Below are 25978 nucleotides of genomic sequence, written 5' to 3'. Positions count from 1 at the left end.
CTGATCCTGCCAGGCCTGGGCTACTCCAACCACAATGCACTCTTTGGGATAGCAATCCTATACAAAGTAAGGAAAAAGTAATAAATCTTGTATAACTTTAAGGAAATGTAAAGAAAATGGAAATGCAACATGCAAGCCTGTCATATTTGGTTACTGTCCCCATCAGTAGCCTGTCCAAAGCTAGCCCCAGGAGGCCAACAATACGACCTCTGCCAAAGCAAAATTAATTTGTGACTTTAGAACTTCAAGTAGACTAGGAAATACGATTGATGTAATTTTTTGCAGACCTACAATAAGCAACCACTTTCTTTTCACAATCACAGACAGAAACCTGCAGAAAATGCTTTACCCATCTGGTGTGTCCCTACGCAGAGATGCAACCCATGTACCTCCTTTTCTGTGTGCAGACTACATCACAGAGTCCTTGGAAATTTCATTTCACTGTTACGTGCATGAAAGCAGTACAGGCCACAGTGCAAAAAATTTCCTGTTTCTAAAGAGACAGAAAATAAGGATTCCTAGGATTTCTGAATACCCTGAATCACAGCAGCTTCAGATCTCAGAGCTGCTTTTCTCTCCAGATTGCCCTTAGTCTCTTCTCCTTCATAAGCGACTAAGAAATAATAAACACAGCAATCTTTGCAAAGAGGGGCTGTTCTCGCCCCGTTGAAGGCACGAGCCGTGCAGCTCGAGAGCGCCGCTGGCTCCGGCTCAGCACAGCGGAGGGCCCGGGGTTTAACCTGCATCTGTGACCACGTCTACTCAAGGGGGCCATTTCTATGTTTCCAGTTTAGGGACCAACCCGAAAGCAAATTGAAAACAAGGTGTTTGGGTGTCCAAACATTTAGCACTGCATTAAATTAAAAAAAAAAAAAAATCAAAACTATCTGCTCTTGCACCAATGACAAAGTTTTCCCCAATACCGTGCCTCTGCCATGATTTCTGCCCTGATGAGCACCAAACGCCAAACTCATTTCTTCACGGTAGCTTTTCGGGACGTTACCCTCCCCAAACACAGGCATGAAGTTCAGGCACACGCTCACACGACCGCACGCTCCCACGGCCTTCACGTTGACTGCGGTAGGCTGGATGGGACGGTATCAGGCTCGGTGTTTTCTGTGTACAAGGTGCTCCAGATGATGAAATAAAAAGCTAAGGGGAAAAGCAAAGAAGGCTTTAAGGAGCCAGACTAGGGCTTTTTCCAGCTTCAAAAACTGGATGTCTCACCTTTGTGAGGAAAAAAAACGTACACACCCAAGGCTCGGCACACAAAACCCTGCCTGTGTGCCAAGCGGCCCGTTCGGGACACCAACCAGCGCCGCGTCCCCCCACCCTGCCCGCGCGCAAGGAGGTCTCGTGGCGGCTGCAGGGAGGTGGGCAGAGGAAGGGGGGGTGCTGCGAGGGCGTTTCGCATTTTCGCATCCATCCTCCAGATGTGCCGGGTAAGCGGCTGGGAGTGGAATCTGACTCCGGAGGAAGGGATTTGAGACATGATTTAGCAGTTTACCTCCAACGTTTGTCCTGAATTTTTACGGAGCGGTTCGAAGTCAAGCTGAGAAGTTTCTCAAGCCCCCGTCCAGGCGCGCGGCTCCGTCGCGCCCCGCCAGCCCTCGCTCGCGACCTCCCCGGAGATTCTAGGAACTTCACCGGAGCAGGGCAGGAATTTTTCAGCAACCTCCCTACCTCGCCCTGTGCTTTTTGGCCACGGCTGCCTAATGCAGTTTGGCCTGTCCTGGCAGCCAAGTGCCAAGGTATATATGTACGTACCGATCCAAATGAATGGAGCTGCTGAATTAAGTGTTGGAGCAAAACCCCGCAGGACAATAAAATCCATTGACGGTAGAGTGGAATCCAAGTCTCCACTACGCCGAGCCAGAGCTTCCACAGCAGAGCCCTCTCCATCCCAACCGCCCCGGCCTCCAGGCTGGATTCCTCCTGGGGAAATGCCACTTCTCTCTGGAAACACGAGGGGCAGGCCTGTCTTGCCAGTTCAATGTGGGTTTGAGTCTTCTTTCAGGGCCCTACCGCCTAGCTCGTAACCCTCTCAAGAGGCTACCCTTACCCAACAGGGAGCAACACACCGCAGCATCTTCCCAGTTGCACAGTCCACCCAAACGGAGAACAGGCAAGGCTGAGCATGCATGAGTCTACGCCATGTCTGGCACGTGCACAGGGAACTTGCATCCCTTGAGGCAATGAGAGCCACATGTCCCTCTGCCCCAGCAGCGTTTGCTAGTGGTGCTGTCATGCAAAGCAAAGAAGGTGCCGTGCCGAGTTTGGGAGCGAGAAGTCTCACCGCTGCTCCAAAACGAAACAGATTGGCTATGGAGGGTCAATGGCAAGGAATAAAAATTAGAAAAAAAGGCCCAAGGATGTCATTTTTACAGTTGCTCTCTGGCTCTTTAACCATAAACACACGTTAAACATTAGTTTATGATGCAAACAGCCAGCAACCTCCTGCTGGAAGCTTGTGGAAGGAGCTACCCACTTTGCAGAGATAGCAGCAGCCCAGGTAGATGTGGGCAAGCCAGCAGGCTTGAAGGCTGAGCCAAGACAAGAGGACTTGCTTGGCTCTGGGACTCAAACCACAAGCCGAGCCATTGATGCTGGCCATCTGCATGTGAAAAAGCAAATATATAAATAAAAATTGCTGTGAATGGCAGAAAACGATGCTAGCGAAAGTTCCCACTGACTTGGCTTCTCCTTAGCCCTGGAAGCAGAGCTGCGCTGCAGCCAAGCGCTGGCCGGAGCCAGCCTGCGTGCGCTTGCCCACCGCCACGCCAGGGCGTGGAGGCTCCGTCGCAAACCCCCTCCCACCCACGCCTGGCGGGACAAGGGAGAGGCTGTGCGCTCCGAGCTCTGAAAATTATTAATAAAAATACCAATCAGTTGGTCAGAGAATTTTTTTTTTGTTAAGTTTTAAACTACACAAACTCTCTTGTGTTGCACAAACTTGCCTAACGCAGGTCAGTTTTGCAAACGGCGGAGATAGCTCCCTGCAGCAACGCGCTCTGCTGCAGCCAGACGCTGTGCTCAAGGAGCTAGGTCAGAGCAGACAGATTTGGGCGTGCTGGGCTGCCTCTGCCATCAGCTTGCTACGTGGCCCTAAAAGTTCATTTCTCTTCTCTCCCTGGTAGCTTGTTTCGCCTGTTGAAGGCGGAGAGACTCACACTAGATGTCTGCATCCACCCGGCTGATTCCTCACGGTCCCTAGCAATGCCATCTCAGGACACAGAGCGAATCCGAAGCAATGAGCCGGTCAAAGCAGACACTGCCCCTTTCCCAGCGTATGGAGCAAGTCTCCCACAGCTCCTGACTACCGAATGCTCCCACCCCATTTCCCTGATCTGAAAGAAAACACCTTGAGGAGCCCAGAAGTGTGCTGGGTACCCAATCTGACAGCTGCCACAAAAAAAAATGCAACCTCTGTCTCTTCTTTTACTTGTTTTTTCTAAGGAAAAGACAGTTGAGCCGTTGCCCCTCTCTGTGGACCCATCAGTCTGTTATTTCAAAAGTTATTCAGACAAATTCACCCTTTGGCCGTTTTCAAGCCTGTTTGATAGAGGATGGAGCTCCCAAAAGCTTGGCGGTAGAAGATGGTCAGGGCAAAGAAGGGAACCTGTGGGGGTGGTGACTGAGCAAGGATCGCAATGTGGCCTACACGGGGCTAGATATGGATCTACCTGGGGGAAGGTGTTCACAGACGCCTTCGTGATGGGAAACGAGACACCGCTGTGAAGGCTGGGACTCCCCTCTGCAAGAGGCCAAGGATACAAACCCAGTGCGATCAGCCCACAAGGTCACAGCCTGCCCCTCACACTGGCTCGCCAGGCTCAAGACCCTCTGCTGGTTGCCTCCTCCCCAGTGAGCCCCACCACGGCAAGCAAACCCCGCTGATCACCCAGCAGTTACGGGCAGATCTCAATAATGCAATCCACCCTCCTGAAGATCTTAGTTTAAAAAAAAAAGAAAAAGACAGGTGGCACACCCTTAAATAGAGAGGTTTTCATAATGGTTAAGCGTTGGCCTGGAGCCAAACCGCAGCTCTGAAAGCTCAGGGGCAGGAGGAAGGGACTTAGGATCTGAACTCCGAATTTCACAACTGGTCCCACGTAAAAACACGGACTGGCCCATAACCCCACGTTCAGGAGGTTGAAGTCAGATCTCGATCTGAATTTGGTGGCTTGGGCCAGTTTCAAGAATCACAAATTACCTCTACTTATTATTATTAATAATAATAAAGTGTTATTTTATGCAGGCGCTTTGAGGTTCATTGTGATATGCAGACAAGCGGTTAGACCAAGGGCTAAATTTGCAGCTGGCAGAAGCAGGTGTGATCTGCATTGTCTTCAGTGGCTTCCACCACCAGAGATGAACTCCTCTGAATTCAAAGGTTGCTCGCCATGCGCAGGTCGTGTCACCACCTGAGCTCCACTCCAGCCTTCAGTGCATTTCTGCAGAAACTCGCCTCGAATCCTTCCTCCCAACTACCCAGAAGCAGTAATTCGGCCTCATGCAGCTTGGGTGCCTGGTCCCCGCTGCAGTGGCAGGAGAAGGCACCAGGCACCACGAGCACTACCGCCAGGGCCTGTCCCCTGTGATGGCCACCAGCCCAGGAAGGGCTTTTGACCTTCTGCCAGGGAACAAATTTCACCAACCGGAAGCAAGGCAAGATCAGAATCAATCAGGTGCAACCCAAGCTTTCTCAAGTCTGTATACAGCAATTCTGTCAGGCTTTAGGGAAAAATTGTTACTTTTTAAAATATAGATTTACAATTCTTCTTGTGCTGCTGTACTTCTGGGGCTTGTTTAGTAGCAGAAAGCATCAAGATTGCAGAAAAGGTTGTTTCCACCTACAAAAGAATGAGGGAGGACTAGCCCCCTCCCTGGAGGGAACACACCGGACCACCTCTTTCCAGCCTCACTTCCAAATAATTTCCAAGAGCTCAGGCTAAGCTGCTGCATACCTTCACATCGAGCCAAATGGAGCCAGCAAAACCCTCTGCGTTCCCTAGAAACACACCCAGACAAGCAGCATTTCTGCTGATGCAAACTGCCACGGCTCCTTCGACATGTACAGAGCACCACCAGCTTCCACCAGCCCAGCACCTGGCCCAAAGCCCTTGGTGGACAGCTTTGTTCTTCCTCTATCTTTCCCTGCAGCCTCCCTCGCTATCTTCTACGTATATAGACAGGTCGGCTGCCTTCAGGCTAAGACCACTGGAAGAACTGATCATGTTCCTCAACCATATTTGCAAACGAGTGCTCATTTCCTGCTTACCAGGCTGCAGCACAGGCACTTTGTCCCTTTAAATCATTGTCCTAGGCCAACGATATGAAACACTGAGCAGCCCTCACTGCAGATGCTCAATGTCATCAGATTCAAGGAGCAGATAATTAATATTGAAAGGTGTGATTGCAGCCAAGCAGGCTGGCTAATCAGCTACTGATTTTGCTCTAACATCCTCGATCATTTAGAAATCTAATCTGGAGGTGGTGGGAGGGATAGGGGAACATTGGCTGGAATTATTGTGGAAATGCAGTATCCCTTTCCAAGTCTAAACACTGCACAATTATGCCAGTGACTTGGTTACCTGCTTATTCATCAGGCCAAGGCCAAGTTCCCAGGCTAAGGAACTCGAACATATTTTTTCCTTGAGCCCTTTCTTGCACCAGATCAAACGCAGCTCTGCAATACTGTGATCCTTTCCAGGGTACTGTGTGAGCAGTTGGATCAGGAAAAACGCTTGGGTGCCAGTTCAATACCCCTGCCTCGCCTGAGTCATAAAATACAAACCTTATATTCTGCTATCCCCTTTTAATACAGGGGGAAGCGCTTTGTCTTGTGGATGGGCGATACTAACATTTGGGGTCCCATTTTAATAAGCTGGGGAACACAACTAACCGTCTGGTTGATTTGGTTTTGAGGAGGGCCGAGGAAGTTTCAGCAGCTTATCGAAAACCGGGCACCTCGAGTTCACCCTAGCTGGGACCTTGGCAGATTTACGTAGCTCTAAAGAACGGCTTACAACACACCCAAAACCGCACATGTCTCCATCACAGATGCCTGCCTTATCCCCAAGAATATCTTTCCAGTAAAGAAGCTACTCACGGCACAGCAAAGCCCCTTCACTTCAGCACAGAGCTGTGAATCTCTTTGGTCAAGCTCTCTGTTTGCATGCCAAAAAAATTCAGTAGAAGGCTGATACTAAGCTGGAAATCACTTTTTCTTTTTTCTGAAGAGCTGTCTGCTTGCCACCCGGTCATGCTGTGTTGGGACAGAAAAGATTCCCCAAGCCTGTACGGGCAGGGTGTTATCCCACATTGTGCAAAGGAGATTAGAAACCAGGATCCTGTACTACAAACAATGACGCTTTCTTTCTCCTGAATTTCAGCAGAGCATTGCTCTCCTTCCCTCCCCCTTTTTAATTAATTGAAACAATCCTGAAGAAGTGCTTTGGCTTTCCAACCCATGCTGGTTTCCTCACCTTCCCCCTCCTGCGGTCCAAGGGAGGGACAGCCCTCCGACGCCATGAGAAGGCCATGGCAGATCTGTGGGATTCGTCTTCAGCAAGCCTGCATCCCTCGCGACGCCTGTTTGTTTTGGATGCGAAGCCTGGCATGTTGGGTTAGATGTTAGTCAAACTGACCTGTCCTGTTTTCTGAGTCGATGATCTCAGATCAGTAAGTCAGGCACAAGATGTTGAAAATTACTTGGTATCTAGGGCTGACAGGGAACTGTTTAATTGGGGAAATGGCATGTAGTTGGAGCAAACAGCCTCCTTTCCTCAGCTGAAGCAACAACCACTAACGCTCTTTGCTAAAAAGTCCTGGGGCCACCATAAGCCACTGCCAGGAGAAGGCTCCCATAAAGCCCTGGACAGTCACAGCTCCACCGCAGAGTCAGCTGAAAGCTCTCAGCATCTTGCAGGGTCAAACCCCAAGTGCCGATTGCCTTACAAGGCTAATCCTATTGATTGCAAGGATTTAGCCCTGCGTGGGAGGAAATAACTGATTCCTGGGGAGGACTCAGATTGAGGGTGACAGCTCCAAGCAGGAAGTTAATGTGTCAAAGCATTAGCTTCACCAGCCCATAACATCAAGTTCCCCTGAAATATTTCAATCACTTTTGATACCTAAGACTGTTACTCAACCAGAGCAGTCTCCTCTTTCTCTCTCTCACACACATACAGATTTTCCATAATCATCCAGCTGAACTCCTAGCTTTGTCTTTCTCCAATACTACAAAACCAGTAAGATTGAATTCGATTTTCGTTGGGGGATTTTTTCCCATCCCGAAATACACCCCTCCTACCCCAGTAACACAGAAAGAATGTGAGCTTTATCTGTGCAGTTTGGGGTAATTTTGGAGTCCTCGGATTTGCCTACCTTCTCAGAGACAGCTGTTCAGATTGTCTCTGAAAAACAGACCTCTCTAAAATGATTTGGTTTGCCCACCAAAACTGGAACTACTATTAGAGTTGGAAAGATTTAGACTCAGCTGAATCCTGATCTGAAAACCCAAGTCTTTGAGCCTACCAAGGACAAACGATATGTTCGTGGACATGCAACTAACTAACTAAACAGTCAGTGAGGAGTTGCACAGGCAGCAGAAGACAGGGGCCTGGCTTTCCATGGACTTGCCTGCAGCACCTGTGGATTCTCTGAGGTCTAGTATAGGTGATAGTCACGTTACCATTCTTTTTCTCAGCAAAACGTTTTACTGTATCTTCGCAAATTACTCAAAACTTGATATCTTTGAGATCTCCCCTCTTTGTCCAATTTGACTGAGATGGGACTAGGAGTTCAGAAGTTGCGGGCACAGGGCACTAATGAGGGAAAAGGAGATACACCCACAGAGACGCGCGGGCGCACGCACCAGGCACGCTGCGTTGGGGATGAGCTCAGGCACGCAGGAAGGGCCGTCCAAGGAGCCTTGCCTTTAGGAGGGCAGGTTTCGAACACGGCCGCTTCGGCCGGCGCAAGCCTCCCCGCTGCCAGGCCGGGCCGGGGCCGGCGGCCGAGCATGGACCTCCGCGCGGATGAAACACCGCGCTGTCCCCGGGGCCGCCAGGCACGCTGTCCCGGGCAGAGCACATCCAAAATCCTCCTTTGTTTCTACACTTGGCTCTTTGAGTTTTCTTTGCTTTTTCTCCCCCCTCCTTTTTTTTTTTTTTAAGGTAACAATACCTCCTTTCAGGCACTGCCAAAGTCCTACTCAAGCCCACTCAGATAAGAGCTGGCAGGAAAGGTAACTGCCATCAATATTTTGGTGAATGTTAACTACCTGAGGACAGACTGGGTGGGGGATCACAACAGTCGGTTGGGAGCACCTGGGCTATGTTTAAAAACACCACATTAAAAGTCATCTCTCTCCCTGGATCCCCTAGCAAAGTCTCTGCAGCGTAAGTGGCTGTAAAAGACAGAGCTTAGCCGGCCGGGAGCGAGCCGACAACCGTGCTCCACACGAAGGTATGTTTTCCCGATGCGTCTTTTGCGGCCGTTTCATTTACTCCGCTAAAATATTATCCTTCAGCCAGAGTTTATTTTGGGTAAGTGCGGCGAGGAGCATTCGTATCCCTAAATTCTCAAGCGCAGACCTCGGAACTGCAACGTCAAGGAAGGGCAACGGGGAACCTTCTGCGCTTGGCTCTCGGAGGCGGCCAGCCGCCAGCGTTGCCCTTCTGGCCGCCGCTCTGTGAAGGGAGCACCTGTCTCCATCCTCTTCTTCAAAGTCAAAAATCAGCCTGTGTGCTATGAGTAGGAGCCCAGGCTTACGATAAAGAGCGGTTTCAGACTGACAGCAAATTAAACTGCAAGCCAAGGTATATATACGCCATTCAGAGACATATTTATAATAGGTTTTTTTTTCCTAAAGCCGGAAAATATAATGATGTTCTGTCATGGAGTCTGAGAGTTTCTGTGTTATTATTAAGACATAGCAAAACGTTTCTAGGCAAAAAACTGGGAGCTGGACGCTGTTATTCTCAGAATAAGCTTTTCCCACTTAGCAGAATGGTATTTTTTTAATGCTCATGCAAAACAGCATGATTTTTGCCAAGCTAAATGGCTAGTGCGTATTTCTAACCTGTCACAGATAGGATACGCAGGTAGACAGACAGACGGACAAGAAAAAAAGTACTCCCTCCCTCCTGATTTCTGTTTTTCTGTCACACTGTGCTTTGCTATATTAATTTTAATGTGATGAGTGTTATGTTATGTTTTCCTTTTACTAAGTATGCTGTTCCTGCAACAGCAACTCCTTCACTTTCGAAACATAAATACAGCAAATGAAAACAGAAGAAAAACGGAGCAAACGATACTCCCCTGCAAAGTTTCATTGTCAAAGGAATAAAACAAATTTCTATTGTTGTATCCTACGGCATAAACGGTGATTTAAAGACAAATTAAATCAATGTTTTTGCTAGCAGCAGCTGCTGGTCTCCCTAACGTCCTTCCCAAGTCTCTTAGGGCCCCGAATGAGGCAAGCGGTGCCCGGAGCGGCGGCCGCGGGGGCCCAGCCAGCAGCGCCGGGGCCGAGGGCTGCGCGGCTCCCGCGCCCGCTCCTCGCATCTCGGCGCAGCCCCAGGGCACGTCTCAAATTGCTGTCGGAGCCTCGTGGGCGAGCAGCCCCGGGAAACCCCCCGCATTACCCGCGCAGCGCAAAAAAAAGGGAGGAAATTTGGGAAGCGCCGCGCAGAGCGGGGCACCTGGGGACACAGCACCCGCGGGGAGAGGAGAAGCGATGCCCGGCTCAGCGCGGCGTTACGCGCTGGGTCCCCATCGCATCATGCCTCCGAATGGACGGGGAGACGGTTGGCAACCTCCGGCGGCGGACGGTTGGCAAAAACGCAGAGCGCCCGAGCAGGGGACTCGGTGGCTGTCCGCCCGCGGTGGACGCGTAGGAGGTGTAGGGAGACACCGTGACCTGCCCAAACCCCCCCCAGATGTCCTGCAAAGAGAGAAGAGGGCAGCCCAGAACGCGCTCCGCGTTTTTCCCCGCTTTCCTTAGCTCCGTGGAAGAAATACGACGCTAGCGCAAAAGGAGAAAACTTGCTATCTAAATTCTTAGACTTGTCTCAGATTTATGTTGTATGCAAAATAAAATATTTATACAGCGCTTGTGCACATAGCTCTGCACTTGGCATAAAAGAGAGGAACAGCGAGACACAGATAGACATATTTTCAGTATATACGAGCGCATGCATACGTGAGTCTGTGTTTAGAGATGTATATATAGATATATATATAAAACAAATCCCTGTTTATTACTCAGTAGAGAAAACTTGCAGGGTTTTTTTACATAAATAATCCTAGTGTAAATAAACTCCCCACCCTGAGCAAACTAAAAGTGATCCCATAGCAGATTTCTCTATTTTTCAAATAAATCATGGTCCCAAACGAACATGGACCTGGCAGTCAGAATTTCCAAATCGTTCAGGACTTGCGCGGGGATGGGGGCTGGAAACAACCCAAACAAGCAGTTTTACAAGTTCCAGAGGCTGAGCCCCCGCAACCACCCCCTCTTTTCTTTTTTTCCCCCTTTTCTTTTCTTTTCTTTTTTTTTTTTTTTTTTAATTTGAGGAGCGGAGGGGTGGGCGCTGCCGCGTGCGTTGGCCCATAGGAAACCAGTGACCCAGGGACATCTGCAAGCGATTAGGACACAGATTTCAGGTAGCTCCCAGAAACACGTGCTGTCCACATTACACCCTCCAAGTATATTTCCACAACTTTACTTCTCCAAATAAACAGTCGGGCTCTCCCGGCATTAGCAAGGAGCTGCACAAACAGGTAGAGAGAATGGCAGTTTTATTCCCCCTTCCAGTTCTGATGGATTTCTTGTAAGCTGTTGCTGGGCTGGGTAATTTGAACTATTGCTTGCAAAACATAATAGGGCCGGTTTAAAATTACTGCCATTTATTTATCTGTATGTGACTATGAAACTTCACGTGCAATTTCCACGGCGCGCTAGCTGCTACCACCGTGAGCGCGCTATGCCGAAATACACCTAAAAAATGAAAAATAACCAGAATCCAGCAGGATTTATAAATTGGGCTGATGTATTTTTTTTTTAAAAAAACGTAAGTCAGGTTTTATATCTTTCAAAACGACCTGCCTTCTTTTGAACCTCTGGCGACAGAGTGAGCCTTCGCAGGGCCGCGCGCGTCGCCCCACGAGGCCGGGACGCGGCTGGCGGTGGCCGAAGCCGCCAGGTCTCGCGGGTCGCTTGGGGACGACACCGAGCGCAGACAGAGCCGGGTAGCGACGCCGGCAGCGGGGCACCCGCTCGTTTATAGGGAAAAATGGAAAAAAAACAGGGTCAGGACAAGGCTGGTCGCTCCTCAGTTTGCTCTAGGGCATTTCTCCTCTTCCAGGGACCTCGGTATTGTTATGAACGAAAACTACGTCTTTTGTCCTCGTTGCCCCAGCTTCACTCCTGGCTTTGATCAGTTTACCGTAAGCGAGTCGAAGCAGATTGACTTATCTCAGCATCTGCCCGAGAAGCGTTTCCAGCTCCCGCTGGCATCCGCTCCGCAAGGCAACTTGCGGCACGGCGGCCGGGCGCTGGAAGGCGCTCCTCCGCGGGACGCCTCCGCCGGCGGGCTGCACACCCCTGCGGCGCCTGATCGGCGCCTGGCAGCACCCCGGGCGGCTCCTCCAGCCTTCCCCGCGCCCGGCGAGGCCCTAACCGGCGTCGGAAGCACAGGCATAGCCCAGCCGACCAAGGGGTTTCGCAAAAGTTAAAGTTGCATCTCGCAAAACACAAAGCAGCGCAACCACACGCGCTCGCTCCTCTTTCTCCGTTAGGAGAAAAACTCCGCGCCGCCGCGAGGGTTTTCGTTTCCCTGCCACTTAAACTGAGCCTGACAAGTTCGCCGTTTACCAGCCTTGCAAAGCGTCAAGTCGGGGCTACAGATAAATTAATACATGCATAAACTAAAACACATCGCTTCGATCTTCAGAAAAAGGGTATTTGTGAGGCGCAAATCGGTGTGCGCAGCGGTTTCCAAAGCGCAGAAAATAACAGCTATTTACTACGGCGGGGCCCGTGCCGGAGCCGAGGAGCGCGAGAGCTCGCGCGGCGCTCTGGGTCCCCGCACGCCGGAGGGAGTAAATCGGGCGCTGCACTTCCCTGTGGGTTAACAGCTCAGCAAACCTGGGAGTTCCTGATCAGCGCGGGCGTTTCTTACTAGCTGCCAGTATGTTAACATCCCCATCTCGCCCCCTCCTTTTTTTTCAGATTCTCTCCTTCTCTCTCTCTTTTTTTTTTTTTTCCCCTTAGCATTTTAAAAACTTTTACTGGGCAAAATGAGTTTTTCTGATTCAAAAGACCGAAATGCCTTTACCGCTGTCTCCCAATTCTAATCACTCAGGCAGGATCTGGCCTCCAGCGGATTCATGTTCCCAGGATTATTTTTTAAGTGGTAAATCTCAACGCTATTTAAAGTGATGCTATTTCACCGGCCACAGCGAGCGTGCAGTTATTTAATAGCTAAAACAGAGAGACATGGTCAAATTAACCCTGCCACCCCATTCAGCCCTTACGAATTATCGGAATATGTTTACTCAGCCCTGAGATTCTTGACTGTCAGCTTTTGAAGTTCCTTCACTTTATTCTGTATAGCAAATCTGGCAAGATAGTATTTTTAGGCACGAATTAAAATGTCATAAAAGCACGTATCTTTCAGGGATAGAGTCCTCAGGCTCCCTGTTACCTTACAAGCAGAAAAAAGGGAAAAAAACACGCCAGTGCTCCAGCTTTCTCTCCCATTCCCAGTCCATTATTTGCAGAGCTTAAATCAACGCGCAGTGTCGTCTCCAGCTCAGCCCGGAGCAGCTGTTTAGTGCTGTATATTATCATGACAGGCCAGATAAATAGATAGATTTTTAAAAATGAATAGAATAACGTAAACGCGCAATATCAAGGAATTCTTAGCTAAATCTAGAAAATGACAATTCTGCCCCAAGTGCGCCACCAGTTAGCCCCCCTTCTTTCTCTTTACTTCTCCCCGTTAAACTGTACAACAACCTTCTGATAAGGACAGGTCAGGACGCGCCTGAGAAACGCTCGGGCTTCTGAAAAAATAAACAGATAACGGTACAAAAGGGGATTTTACCACGGCTCCGGGCAAGGCAGCCTCGGCCGAGCCCAGCGGGGCAGACGGGCGCCGAGCCGCGGGCAAGGTCCCCGCTTCGGCCGGGCGCGCGCTGACCGCTGCTCGGGGACAGCAGCCCACCGGGAAAAGGGCGAGATCCCAGCCCCGGGGAGCCAGCGAGGGGCACAGGGGCCGCGCTCCGCTTGGCTGCGGGAACGAGCCCGCGCGTAGCGGGGCGCAGCGCAACGCTCGCTTTCAATGCAACGTTGCTGTTTAGGCGGGAGCGCTACAGCAGGCCAATTCACCGGGCCGCGCTCGGCCCCAGCGCTCGCGGGTTGGCCGTCGCCAGCCGAAACCCCGGGAACGGGCAACCCCCGGCTAACGGCCCTGGGATCTTAGCCGGCGTCCGGGTACCAATCATCGACACGTCTCGAGATCAAACCGAAGAGAGAGAGCATCGCATCAGCATCCTGGCGCGTGGGCGCCTCTGTTTTTAAAGAATTCTACTACGACCTAAATTGTGCAGTTTCGCCCCGGAACGCCTCTCCCGCAGCCAGAGCGGCGGCCGAGCGAGAGGCAGCGAGCCGGCCGCCCCGCGGGTGGGCAGGGAGGTCGCGCCCCGGCGAGCCCAACGCCCGCCACGACGGCATCGCGTCGCGGGGGGAGCCCGGAGGGGAGCCGCGGCGGCTTTCGGAGGAGGGAACTTAACCCGGCTGAGAGGGGAGGTCTTTCGGCCTCCCCCCCCCCACACCCCTCAGTTTCCAGAAAACGTCAGTAAAATGCAACTTACTGCAACGTCACGGCAGCAGCCAGCTGCCTGCCAGCAGCTCGGATGCGTATCGATACCGCTGCGGTCTGCGTTTGTGCGGCGGGAGGGGAACATCGCCTAAACGCTCCCACACCGGTATTATTGCCTTTGCCATGAAAACTGGTGCCTCGTCCGCTCTCTGCTCAGAGGCTTAGGAAGATCGTTTCCTAAAAAACAGCAACTTGGTTTAGCGCACGAAAGAAAAAACATCAGGCGAGGATTGTAAGGCGTCGCTTGCTGCTAAAAACCTTTCCTGATATCCGAGCTGGCCACTTACGATAAAACAATGTTAATTCTCTAGAAAGAAAAGAAAACTTCCATCCTGACGTAAAAACAGCAACAACTTGTCACTTTAAAGGAAACTTCTAACCTTACAAAATGACTGTGATTAATCAACTTGTCCATATTGTCTAAATAGCCCACAGAAGAGGAATTAAAAATAATAATTCAGAAATTATAAAATTACATGCGATAACACAACTGGAAAGCTACTTTACGTTTCTCTTTTGTTCATTGTTCAAACTTGTCAAACCGCTTTCTTTTGTTAAAACAGATTCTTTGGTAATGAAAAGGCAGAGTCCCTTTCAACAGATGGACTTGCAGAATGAAAAATGTTCTAATTATTACACTTTTCATTAAATCAATTATTCTCCCAAATTATTGTTGTGTTTATCTCTGCCAATCAGCAGTAAGGCCAAGGAGCAATCTGTTGCCACCATATTTTTCTCCTCCAGGTACATTTGTTCAGAGTTTTGCTGTAGCAGCTCCAGCTGAGATAAGAACAATCTCCTGGCCGAGGTTTCTTTGATGTCCCTCTAACAAACATGTATATTAAAAGAGATTTGTCAAGCTAAATTCAGTTCATGCACTATCTAATCCGAGGCTGAAATTGTCAAGGGAAAAGACTTCAAAATTGTCCACTACAACATTAATTGTAGGCTTACATTTTTCCCCTTTTTTTTTTTCCACTGCAAATAACAATACAAAATTCAGCATATCTTGGACCGTTAAGTATTTAGTGAAGTAAATATATGCAACGCTGTAGAAACCGTCTTTAGTGCTGCAGACAAGAACAAGAAAACCCAAATTCTCATGCAGAAAAAACAATCTCTGCTCCCAGTCGCCCTATTCCTTAGGCAACGGCTCTGTAAATAGGACAGACACTTACCTTTAAACTCACCCAAAGATAACTACTTCCCAAACGTTTGCAAGCAAAAAAAAAATCTCAGGTAAAGACAAGCAGGGTCTAACAGGGAGATTGCTTTCAAATGCATTTATTCAGAGCTCCTTCCTCCTTCTGCCTTTTTTCTACTTTTTTACTTTTTTCATGTGCCATTTCCAATACCTTTAAAACACGCTTCTTAGCGTAATAGCGTAATCATGACAACAACGATAAGGGATCCGCACGGCTGTACAGTTACCGAGCCTGACACTGCTTTGAGAACTGTTTAACAGGACAAAGGCGGCGAATTTAAGCAGTTTCAATACAGCCCCAACATCAACGCTCGAGCTGAAATGAAAAACGACGTAGCGCGGATTTAGCGAGGGAGAGCCGCCAGCAAACGCGTCCCCCCGAAGCTGGTGGAGCTGCGGGGCAGGGGAGGGAGGCGGCCAGGGAGGGGGCTCCCGAAGCCGTCCTCGCGCCTGGCTGCTTGGAAATTCTGTCCTCACCCAGACTCCCCTCTCCTTTGAACCTTCAAGACGAGTTGCGCGTTATTCTCCACCTAGATAACGCCTGCTCTCTTGTCAGCATCCCTGATACTTAATTCTTCCGCATACAGAAAAGCAGTTTGCTATTAAAAATACAGGTACTGTAAGAATCGCTATAGAGGAAACGTCTGCATTTATATACCTATCTGTACGTAGCTAGGGATACAGCCTCGAATGCGCTTAGTACTTATTCATTTGCTTTTTATTGGTTTTTTTTCCTTCTGATGATAAAGGTGGTCAACTTAGCAATAACCTGGGTCAGGAAGAGGTGGGGGGGGACAACCTTCCCCTGCAAAGGTTCAGCGCAGACATCACCCAGCTGGAGAGCGAAGGCTCGCCCGTCACCCCAAAGCGGCGCCGCCAGCCTGCGCGGCGCTGGACGCCAGCGCGCAGCGGCGCGGGCGGGCTCCGGCCCCAGACCGCGTCTGCAGGAAGGGACAGTGCCGCTGGACTTTCCAAAAAAAAAAAAAAAGTGCAAAAAGGAAAAAAAAAAAGGAGTGGGATGATTTTACAGCGTGACCAAAATACTGCATTTTGGAATAGCCGTTTGTAACAGACGGGAGCAGCAGGAACGAAAGCTCCAACAGACTGTTAAAAAGCGACCTCCTTGCAGCGGGGGCTTCGCGGGCACCGCGCGGGGGGCGCGGCCGCTCCCCGCCGAAAAACGGGATTTGGGGTATTGTTGGTTTCGTGCAACATCCCCCCGAAAACACATACAAATATAAATTCGAATAAATACGCGCAAGCCGGTACACGCAGGCACGCGCTGCCCCGCGGGCAGGCAGCGGAGGGGGCGCGGAGCGACCCCCCCCCCACACCCCGGCGGAGCGCTCCCCGCCCCCCCCCGGCCCGCGGCGGCCCCGCCGTTCCTGGGCTTTTGGCGCCCCCTCTGGACGGCGGCGCGCACCGCCGCGGAGGCCGCTCCGCTCCGCGCCGGGCCGGGGGGCGGCGGCGGCGGCGCAACCGCGGGCGCCGCCAGCCGCGCTGCCCCCGCGGAGGGCAGCGCAGGTCCTCCCACCCCCCAACAAGAAGCGGCACTCGCTCCCCACACTCCGCCCGCACAGAAACTAAGAGGGGTTTTTCTTTAACTTTTTTTCTTTTTAACCCTTCTTTTCAACACATATGAAACACCACTAAAATCCCGGAAAACTTCTTGCCGCGGTAAAGCCGCGCCCGCCCCTAAGCGGGCGCGGGGCTCCGCCAACCCCTCTCGCCGTCCGCACGCCGCCTGGCCCAGCGGGGCGCGCAGCCGCCTCCGCGGGGCTTGCGCGGCGCCACCGCCGCCGCCGCGCCCGCAGCCGGCCCCCTGCGCGGCGCTGCGCGGCTCTGCGCGCCCCGGCGGCCCCGCCCCCCGGCGGCAGCCAATGGCGTGCGCGCCAGCCCCCGGGGGCAGCCCGCCCATTGGCGGAGCGCTGCCGAGCCGAAATCGCCGCGCAGAGTATTTATTCCCGCGCGGCGGCGCGGGCCGCAGAGCCGCGCTGCGGAGCCGCGCTGGAGACCGGCGGGGCGCGCCCGGCCGCACGCTGCCACCCCGGCCCCGCGCTGCCCGGCCGGCCCCGGCCTCCCGCCAGCACTTCGGCTTCTCCCCCTCCTCTCTCCTGCAGCTTGCAAAAGTTTCCCCTCCCGCGCACCGTCTTTTTTTTCTTTTTTTTTTTTTTGACTTAAAACGGTTGAGGGGAGCGAGAGAGAGCGGAGGAAAAACAAAAATACAACTTTGGCAAACTTTTCCAGCCTTACCTTTCCTCTCCCCAGCCAGGCTTCACGCTGGTGGAGAACTGCGCCTCTTCTAGTTTTACTTTTTTAACTCTTCCCTGCCCCTTAGCCCCCTGATTTTTTTTTTTCATCCCGTTTCCCCCCTCTGCCACTTTCTCGCATGAATCTCCTAGACCCCTTCATGAAAATGACAGAAGAACAGGACAAATGCATCTCCGACGCCCCCAGCCCAACCATGTCGGATGACTCCGCCGGCTCTCCCTGCCCCTCGGGATCCGGCTCGGACACGGAGAACACCCGACCCCAAGAAAACACCTTCCCCAAGGGTGACCCGGACCTGAAGAAGGAGAGCGACGAGGACAAGTTCCCGGTGTGCATCCGAGAGGCGGTCAGCCAAGTGCTCAAGGGTTACGACTGGACCCTGGTGCCCATGCCAGTGCGGGTGAACGGATCCAGTAAAAACAAGCCCCATGTGAAGAGACCCATGAACGCCTTCATGGTGTGGGCGCAAGCCGCCCGGAGGAAGCTGGCCGACCAGTATCCGCATCTGCACAACGCAGAGCTCAGCAAAACCCTGGGCAAGCTCTGGAGGTGAGTGGGGAGGCTGCGGCCGCCGCACCTCCTGCGACTGTGGGGTTGGCCGGGGGGGGGAAGCGGGGGGAAAAAGTTTGCAGACTTTGGATGGAGTCTGCTCCAGCCTATAAGAGCACCAAGAGGAGTTGGAAGGGGAGGGAGAAGATGGGTTGGAGCCTGGAAAACTTGCTGAAGACTTTTGCATGCGCTGGCAAACTCCTTTTGCATAGGAGAAGCCAAAATAGTAGGGAAGAAGCGGAGAAAGGAGTTCCCTGCGGCTGCCTTCTGGTCTCGCAAGCGGTTTCTTCGCGGGGTGCCCCCGCTTGGAGGCTGGCCTCCCCCGGCGCGGGCAGGAGGGGGCCGTGCCGGGTGTCGGGGCGGACGGGCTTTCTGCAGCGGCGCTGGCAGAGCTGCCACGCCGCGGGGAAAGCGGGCCGGCTGCGGCGGTTGGCGTTCGTGCTGCTGTCCAGAGGAAGCGATGGCTCTTCTGGATTGCATCAGCTTCGCCCGGGAGAAGCGGCGATCGGGTGCAAGGGGCGGGGGGGGGGGGGTGACAAAAACCCGGGCGGGGGGAGAGCGCTGGCGACGTTCTGCCAAGCCCCGGGTGGATGGGTGGGTGGCTGCGATGAGTGGCGCATGGCTGGGTGCCCTCCGACTTCCAAAATAAGGCAGGGAGGGGAGAAAAACAGCAAGAGCGTGAGTCACCTGGCTGCCTCCTAGCTCCGTGCCTGCAGAGAAGGGGGGGGGTCCCGACTGTGCCGCCGCCCTCGCGGCGGGAAGAGAAGGCAGCGAGCGAACCTGGCGCGGGCTGGCCGCAACCAGAGCCGTCGCCTTCGGCCTCCCCAGCCGGGCCGCGCGCCCTCGCCACGATGGCCGGGAAGGGGCGACGGCTGGCTCCCCTCCCCGCTCTTGGGTGCTCTTTTGCACCAAAACCACCTGGCCGTTTTGCTGCTGGAGGGGGAGATGTTGGGGGGGGGGGTGAAGGGTTGGAAAGCGCCCCAGACCACGAGGATTAAACACGGAGAGGAGGAGGAGGCCTGCCGCTGCCGCCCGGGGAGGCGCCGGGGGCGGCCAGGCTGCAGGGACGGGCTGGGGGCCGAGCTGAGCTGCCCGCTGCCCCGCAGGCTGCTGAACGAGAGCGAGAAGCGCCCCTTCGTGGAGGAGGCCGAGCGGCTGCGGGTGCAGCACAAGAAGGACCACCCCGACTACAAGTACCAGCCGCGGAGGAGAAAGTCGGTGAAGAACGGGCAGGCGGAGCAGGAGGAGGGCGCCGAGCAGACCCACATCTCGCCCAACGCCATATTCAAGGCCCTGCAGGCGGACTCCCCGCAGTCGTCCTCCAGCATCAGCGAGGTGCACTCCCCCGGGGAGCACTCCGGTAGGTGCCCGGCGCGTGCCGGGGCACGGGCCCCGCTGCATATATACATATATATAGAGAGAGAGAGAGCGAGCAGAGGTCTAAGTCCTGGCTAAGATAGGCTGCATCCTGAGGCTGAAATTTGGGGGGGGGGGCGGAAGGGGGGGGGACAAACCCACAGACGCAGCGAGGAAGGGATGGATGCGCCGGGAGAAGCGCACGGAGGAAACCGCAGGCGCTGCCTCGCTCGCCCGCCCGCGGTGGCCGCTTCTCCCCGCGAGAAGCTTGAATCCATACCTTAAAAACAAAAAAAAAAAGAAAGAAAAAGGAAACCGAAAGACGTGCCCGCTCTCGCGGCTCCTGTCCGAAGGCTCGGTAGTTTTACCCGGCGTGCCAGATCGCCCGCGTTTGCCTCCCTAACGCCTGGAAACGTTTGCGTTACCCTACGCGACCGCTTTCAGAAGCGGCACGTTATTACCCGCTAGCCCCGCAGGTCTCGAGTTAACCATTAACGGCGTTATCGCGCCCGCCAACACCTCGGGGACGCCCGGCCGCCGCGGGGGCACGCGGGGCGAGGGCGACCCGTTGCCTTCATCGCCCCCGCTCTCCCTTTGCCTCCGCAGGGCAGTCGCAGGGACCCCCGACGCCTCCCACCACCCCCAAAACGGACGCGCAGCCCGGGAAGCAGGACCTGAAGCGGGAGGGACGCCCCCTGCAAGAAGGGGGCAGGCAGCCGCCCCACATCGACTTCCGCGACGTGGACATCGGCGAGCTCAGCAGCGACGTCATCTCCAACATCGAGACCTTCGACGTCAACGAGTTCGATCAGTACCTGCCTCCCAACGGCCACCCCGGCGCGCCGGCCACCCACGGCCAGGTCACCTACACGGGCAGCTACGGCATCAGCAGCACGGCCGGCAGCCCGGCGAGCGCCGGGCACGTCTGGATGTCCAAGCAGCAGCAGCAGCAGCCACCGCCGCCGCAGCCGCCGCAGCAGCAGCCGCCGCCGCCAGCACCGGCGGCGCCGCACGCGCTGGCCCCGCTGAGCGGCGAGCAGGGCCAGGCGCAGCAGAGGACGCACATCAAGACGGAGCAGCTCAGCCCCAGCCACTACAGCGAGCAGCAGCAGCACTCGCCGCAGCAGCTCAACTACAGCTCCTTCAACCTGCAGCACTACGGGTCCTCCTACCCCCCCATCACCCGCTCCCAGTACGACTACACGGACCACCAGACCTCCAGCTCCTACTACAGCCACGCCGCCGGCCAGAGCACCAGCCTCTACTCCACCTTCACCTACATGAGCCCCACGCAGCGGCCCATGTACACCCCCATCGCAGACACCTCGGGGGTCCCCTCCATCCCCCAGACCCACAGCCCGCAGCACTGGGAGCAGCCCGTCTACACGCAGCTCACCAGGCCCTAAAGCCACAGAGCAAAAAGGGGGCGGGGGGGGGGCCAAAAAAAATAAATAAATAAAAAAAGAAAGAAAAAGGGCACGAAAGAAGCAACAGAGAACTTCCTCAGACTTTCCCTCTTTGAAATTAGAGAAAAAAAAAAAAAGAAAATAATAAAAAGCAGCCGCTAAGGTAGAGCTGGCGAGGAGGAGGGGACGCATGGAGCCTTCTGCACTACAGCATCCTCCAGGGAGTGGCGAGACCGCTCCGAGAACCGGCAAAACTCGGTACAGACTTTCCAAGGACTGGACTTTAACTTTGCTTCAAGGGCGCAGCACGGAGAAGAGATTTCTAACCAAGCAGCTCATTTGTCTGTTGTCTGGACTTTTGTAACGATTTTTTTTTTTTTTTAGCAGTAATTAAAAAAGCAAAAAAAGAAAAAAGGGGAGGGGGGGATAAAAAAAAAAACTCAGAGTCCTCTGTGAGGAATATTCTCTATTTTAAATATTTTTTAGTATGTACTGTGTATGATTCGTTACCAATTTGACGGGATTTATACATATTTTTTAGAGATTTTTAAAATGCTCTTATTTTTCCAACAGCTAAAAATGACACTTAGTACAGCAGTCCTAGGTTTTCTTGCAGTCAGAGGTATTTTTGTATAGATAAGTGTCTTTTTCTCTTAAAAAATAAATAAATAAATAAATAAAGCAAAACTGCGTGCGTTGAACTCGGAACAAAACTCTTGCTACGCGACCAGCACCAGGCTGAGCTGCGGTCAGCTCTGCAGCGGGGAGCCGCGAGCTGGGATTGCACCGGCATCAGGATAGAAGAGGCTTTTATTTTTCTAACTCGAAAATAGCGAAGCAAGCCAGGAGGAGATTTTAACTTTATTTTTTAATAACCTTGAGCCTTAAGGAGGGGGGGGGGGAGAAGAAAAGCAAAAACACCCACCAGCAAAAAGCGCTGTAGAGAAGCCTTAAACGCAGCCCGGCGGCAGCCGCCCCGGCCCGAGGCCGAGCCCGCCCGGCGCTCCCCTCCGCTTCAGCGGCCGAGGCTGCGAGAGCGCGTTGGAGACATCAGAGAGCCTTTAAATTATTTATTTTGAGCTAAGAGCAGTTTTTGAATCATAACTTTCCTTTTTTTTTAATCTCCCTTCTATTTTAACCCCTTTCGAAAGCGATTACATTTGTCGGAGCATTATTTGGAAGGTAACCGTGCCTGTTAAATTATGGTCTAAACTGTAACCAGTTCTTTATTTATCTCTTTAATTCTTTTTTTTATTATTATTATTATTATTATTCTTTTTGGAATCTGTGTCCTGGGTTTGTACAAACTTGTGCTCTTCCTTTTTTCTTTGGTCTAAGGATAAACTGGAAAAAGAATTTGTACAAACTAAAGATTGCAAATGTAGCGTATCACTGAATCATTTGCCTTGTTTTCTGCCTCAGCTCTCTGGGACACACGAGCTCGTGCGAGTACGAGACCCGGCGCCCAACGGCGACGCGCGCCCGCGGGTGCCATCGTTTTAGCCTTCCACCCCCCAATACTGTCTTGAGGTGGGGACACGGACTTTGGTGAAGCTGTGGCTGAACAGTTAAGGATTGCTTTTTAAAAAAGACAGCAAACTTTTTTTATTTAAAAAAATGATATATTTGTTAACTTTTTTTTTTTTTAGGGATTCAGTAGAAGAAAAAAATCTTAAAGCACTCTTATAATATGGCATCTTTCTATTTCTGTATAAAAGCAGATCTTTTTAAAGTATTTCTGTAACTTAAAAGACCTGTCATTTAAATCATATTTTGTCTTTAGGTAAGTTTTTTTTTTGTTTGTTTGCAAGATCCTTCTCTTTGTGAAACTTACCTTTTTTTTTTTTTGTATATTATTGTTTGCAATAAATATACATTGTATTAAAAGTTTAAAACCCCAGCGGCGTCTGATTTATTGACAGCCTTCAAGCAAAGCCGGGGCCGCGCTGCAGCCCCTGGAGGCTCCTGAATTCACCGGCGGGCCGGCAGCGTCTCGCCTCCCGCGGGAACGGGGGGCGCCACCATCGAAGCTGCGCTGCCGCCGCCACCGCGGGGGGGGGGGGTTTTGCCTGTTTTTTTTTGGTGCAAATGTTGGCCCGCGGCGCCGAGCGCTTTGGGGACGCGACAACAAGTCGCGGCTGCCGGAAAGGCGGCACGGACCTCCTGCTGCCCCGCTCGCCGCCGCGGGAAGGGGAAAGGGTGGGAAAAGGGGACGGAGGCGCGAACCTCTGCCCGACCGCCTGGCTCCTGCTCCAGGAGGAGGAGGAGGAGGAGGAGGAAGGCTGCTCGGCGCAGAGCGGTCGGTGGGGCTCTACCCGGGTCCTGCAGGGTCCCCCAGGCGACCGGGGGTCCCGAATATGCACACGGGCTCCAGAGAGCTGAGAAAAACTCATCCAGGGCTTTTTCTGCCCTTTTTCTGGTGCCCTTCAGAGACAGAAAATGAGGAAAGGCGAGACGAGCGCAAGCCACCCGAGAGGAAGCACAGCGCGCGAAGCCCGGGCGGGCACGGGGAGCAACGCGATTCAAAAACAGACAGAACCAGACCCGTCCGGTGCAAAAATTAAGGGCGTTATAACCCCAAAGGCGACAAACAAGCTTCCCCGAAGGAGGCCGGGCGCCGGGCTGCCTCCGCGCGAGCGGGAACGCGAGCTCGCTTGGATTTCCAAAGGCGCGCTTTGTTTCTGTTCTCCGAGGGGCACATCATCGCTACTCCTCCCCTCGGGTCCCCGCTCTCTGCCAGCGCCACCGGCGCAGCCGCCCCAGCGGGAAAGACCACGCTGGGGCCAGGCGTCGCCTCTCCTCCCCAGCCCATCCGCGGATGAACTGCTGCTCCAGGCTTGCCCGTTCCCTAACCACGTGCAGGAGCAGCTCCCGGCCGGGCCAGCCCCGGGCTTTGCCCTCTCCTCCCCAGCCCCGGCGTTTTGCCACCTTGCCTCATCCCAACCTGCAGCATCCCTTTGCCGAGCCTGCCCCAGAGCCGAGCTTTGCAAAACACCTGCCCTGCTGGCGCCAGGACGCCGAGAAACAACGCGCTCCAACCTGGCTTCGTTACAGAGCGCTCTGGTCGCGGCACTAATTCGCACAAGTCCCCCTCCCAGGGCCCGGTTATTCACCTGTGAAAACCGGCTCCTGCACAAACATCACAACCTGACCCAGAACCGGCCTGGAAGGGGCACGCTGCTGCGCGAGAGCCCCCCGCCACGCAGCGCCGGCGGCCCGGCGCGGCGACTCCATCCGTAAGCAACACTGGACGGAGCGCATTCGGCCAAACGGTTTATTCTCTCCAATCTCTTTTGCCTGCCTAAAAATCTCCATCGGACCGCAGCAGCTAGACCACCTTCCTGCAGCGGGCCTGGCCGTGCGCACAAAGGCCGCCCGAGCTCGTGCCTGCAACGCGACGGGGCTCTGCCTCGTCCTGAAACATTTACTCTCAGCGCAAGTAACTCCTAAGGCAATTAAGCGCACGGGATGCGTTTGCTTTGTGCGTTAGCGAGGGGCAGCGTCACCGTTCGCCCGGCCACCGCGAGCGGCGGGAACGCTTCGGCCGCAGCCGTTTTTCCCTGCCCTTGGCAAATTTTTTTTTTTTTTTTGGCTTTGCTGCACCCTCGGAAGGGGGAACAACCGCAGCTCCCGGCGCCGCGGCGAGGACGCTGCTCGGAGCCCCGACGCGCCCGCGGCACGAAGAGCGGTCCTGCCGCGGGCGCCGACGTTGCAACAACCCAGCTAACGTCCTTCTGATGCTCGTGGAGGGGGGGTCCCTGCGGCCAGCCGGGACTTCCCCCGAGCACCGCGGCAGCTCTGGTGCCCGTCTCCTCGGGGCGGCCGAGGCCACGGTGCCCCCGCGCTGCTCCCCAGGCCCCTGGGAGCGTTTAGGTCCCGACGCAGCCGCGCTCGGCTCCCCCTTCCAGGCGGAAACGTCTCGGGCCGGTCGTCCTCCCCGTGCGCGAGGAGCCGCGGCAAGAGCAAAGCTCACGACCCAGCCCCGGCCCTGTCACGTCTGCACTGTTTACTCATGGCGCTTGGCCCCCGCTGCAGAAAGCCAAGGCGGACGCGGGTCGGTGGGACCCGGCGGGCTCGGTGCCCGCCCGGGGCCGCGGGAACGCGCCGGCAGGGTGCTGGGTGCCGCCAAGCAGAGCGGGAGGAGGGGTGGGGAAGAAACGAGGTCGAGGGAACTACTTGCACAATGCTGCAGGGCAGGTTTGAGCCGCCGAGCAGATAAGCGAGCTGGGCGCAGGGAGAGGCAGGCGAGCCGGGCAGCTCCTGCAATGCTGCGCGGCTGGTTCGGGAAGCGGCAGAGGGGAGCGCCGGAGGCCAGGGCGACACCGGCCGAGGCGCCCGGCAAACGCCGCGAGGGCGGCGGGAGCGCGGGGAGCGGGCAGGACGAGGGGGAGCCGCGCGCCGGCTGCTTCCCCTCCTCCTCTGCCAGCTGCGTTTCGACTTGGTGCCGTTTCTTTTTGCATCAGGTCAGGAAAAAATATATATATCTCTATATATTTTTTTTCTTAAAAAAGAGGGGAATGGGGAAAAGGCTGCAAGCAGCGCCGAGGCGCTCCAGCTGCAACGCGCGTTTCCGCAGCCGGGCTGTTCACGTCGCCGTCGGTCGCATCAAAACCGGGGCTTTCTGCCAGAGAGGAGGCGAGCTTGCAGCCCGCGCTGTGCCTCGAGACACGAAGCACGACCGGGTCCAAGGAATCAGAGGGGGAACGGGGTGGGAACCCCCAAATATCTTAAACATCTTTGTTGCAGAGCCCTCCTGCCTTTCAGGCCGCCTCGCGGTTGCGGCTGGCGGGGACGGCAGCGCCGGGATGCAGCCCGCCTGGCGCCCGTCCGGCACCGGCACCAACGTGCCCTACGCGCTACCGTAATATAAATAATCGATCCGAAGGTGCCTCGGGGGCTGGAAAGACTTCAGGTGTTAGCTGCCAGGGTCGGAGCCTGCACTTCATCGCGGGTTTGCACAGGGACTAGTCTAACGGGGCGCGGAGCCGCAACCGGGGGGGTGCCGAAACGCTATTGCAACGTGCGCACCGAGCGGCGCGAGAGCCACCGCGCAGGCTCGCCAAGCGGGCCCGGCGCTCTCGAAGGCGGCGGGATGGCGGTCGGCGCAAGCGGCGCGGCAAAGCCCGCGACTCTCAGCTTCCACTGCTACTCCGGCCGCGCGGGCGCACGTGTGCGTGTGCATGTGCGTGTGCATGTACGCGCGGCTGGGCCCACCGACGGCGAGCGCCGGGAGCCGTGAGACGAGCTGTTTGCACAGGCAGGGGCAGGGAAAGGAGCTGTTTCTTCGTTAAAACAGG

The 25978-nt window shown here is 54.3% G+C and overlaps 1 protein-coding gene and 1 long non-coding RNA gene across 8 annotated transcripts in view; one reads left to right on the top strand and one right to left on the bottom strand.

Moving 5' to 3' along the window:
* Positions 1-25978, bottom strand: part of LOC104146788 (uncharacterized) — a 225244-nt gene that overhangs the window by 45930 nt on the left and 153336 nt on the right. The window lies entirely within an intron of this gene.
* SOX9 (SRY-box transcription factor 9) lies at positions 17085-22083 on the top strand. Its single transcript, XM_068913850.1, has 3 exons — positions 17085-17919; positions 19026-19279; positions 19882-22083. Exons 1-3 carry the CDS (start codon positions 17489-17491, stop codon positions 20679-20681), a joined length of 1485 nt encoding a protein of 494 aa, XP_068769951.1. The 5' UTR covers positions 17085-17488; the 3' UTR covers positions 20682-22083.

Source organism: Struthio camelus, chromosome 19, assembly GCF_040807025.1.
Source record: "Struthio camelus isolate bStrCam1 chromosome 19, bStrCam1.hap1, whole genome shotgun sequence".
In the NCBI taxonomy this organism is placed as follows: domain Eukaryota; kingdom Metazoa; phylum Chordata; class Aves; order Struthioniformes; family Struthionidae; genus Struthio; species Struthio camelus.
This window is presented reverse-complemented; position numbering and strand designations above follow the sequence as displayed.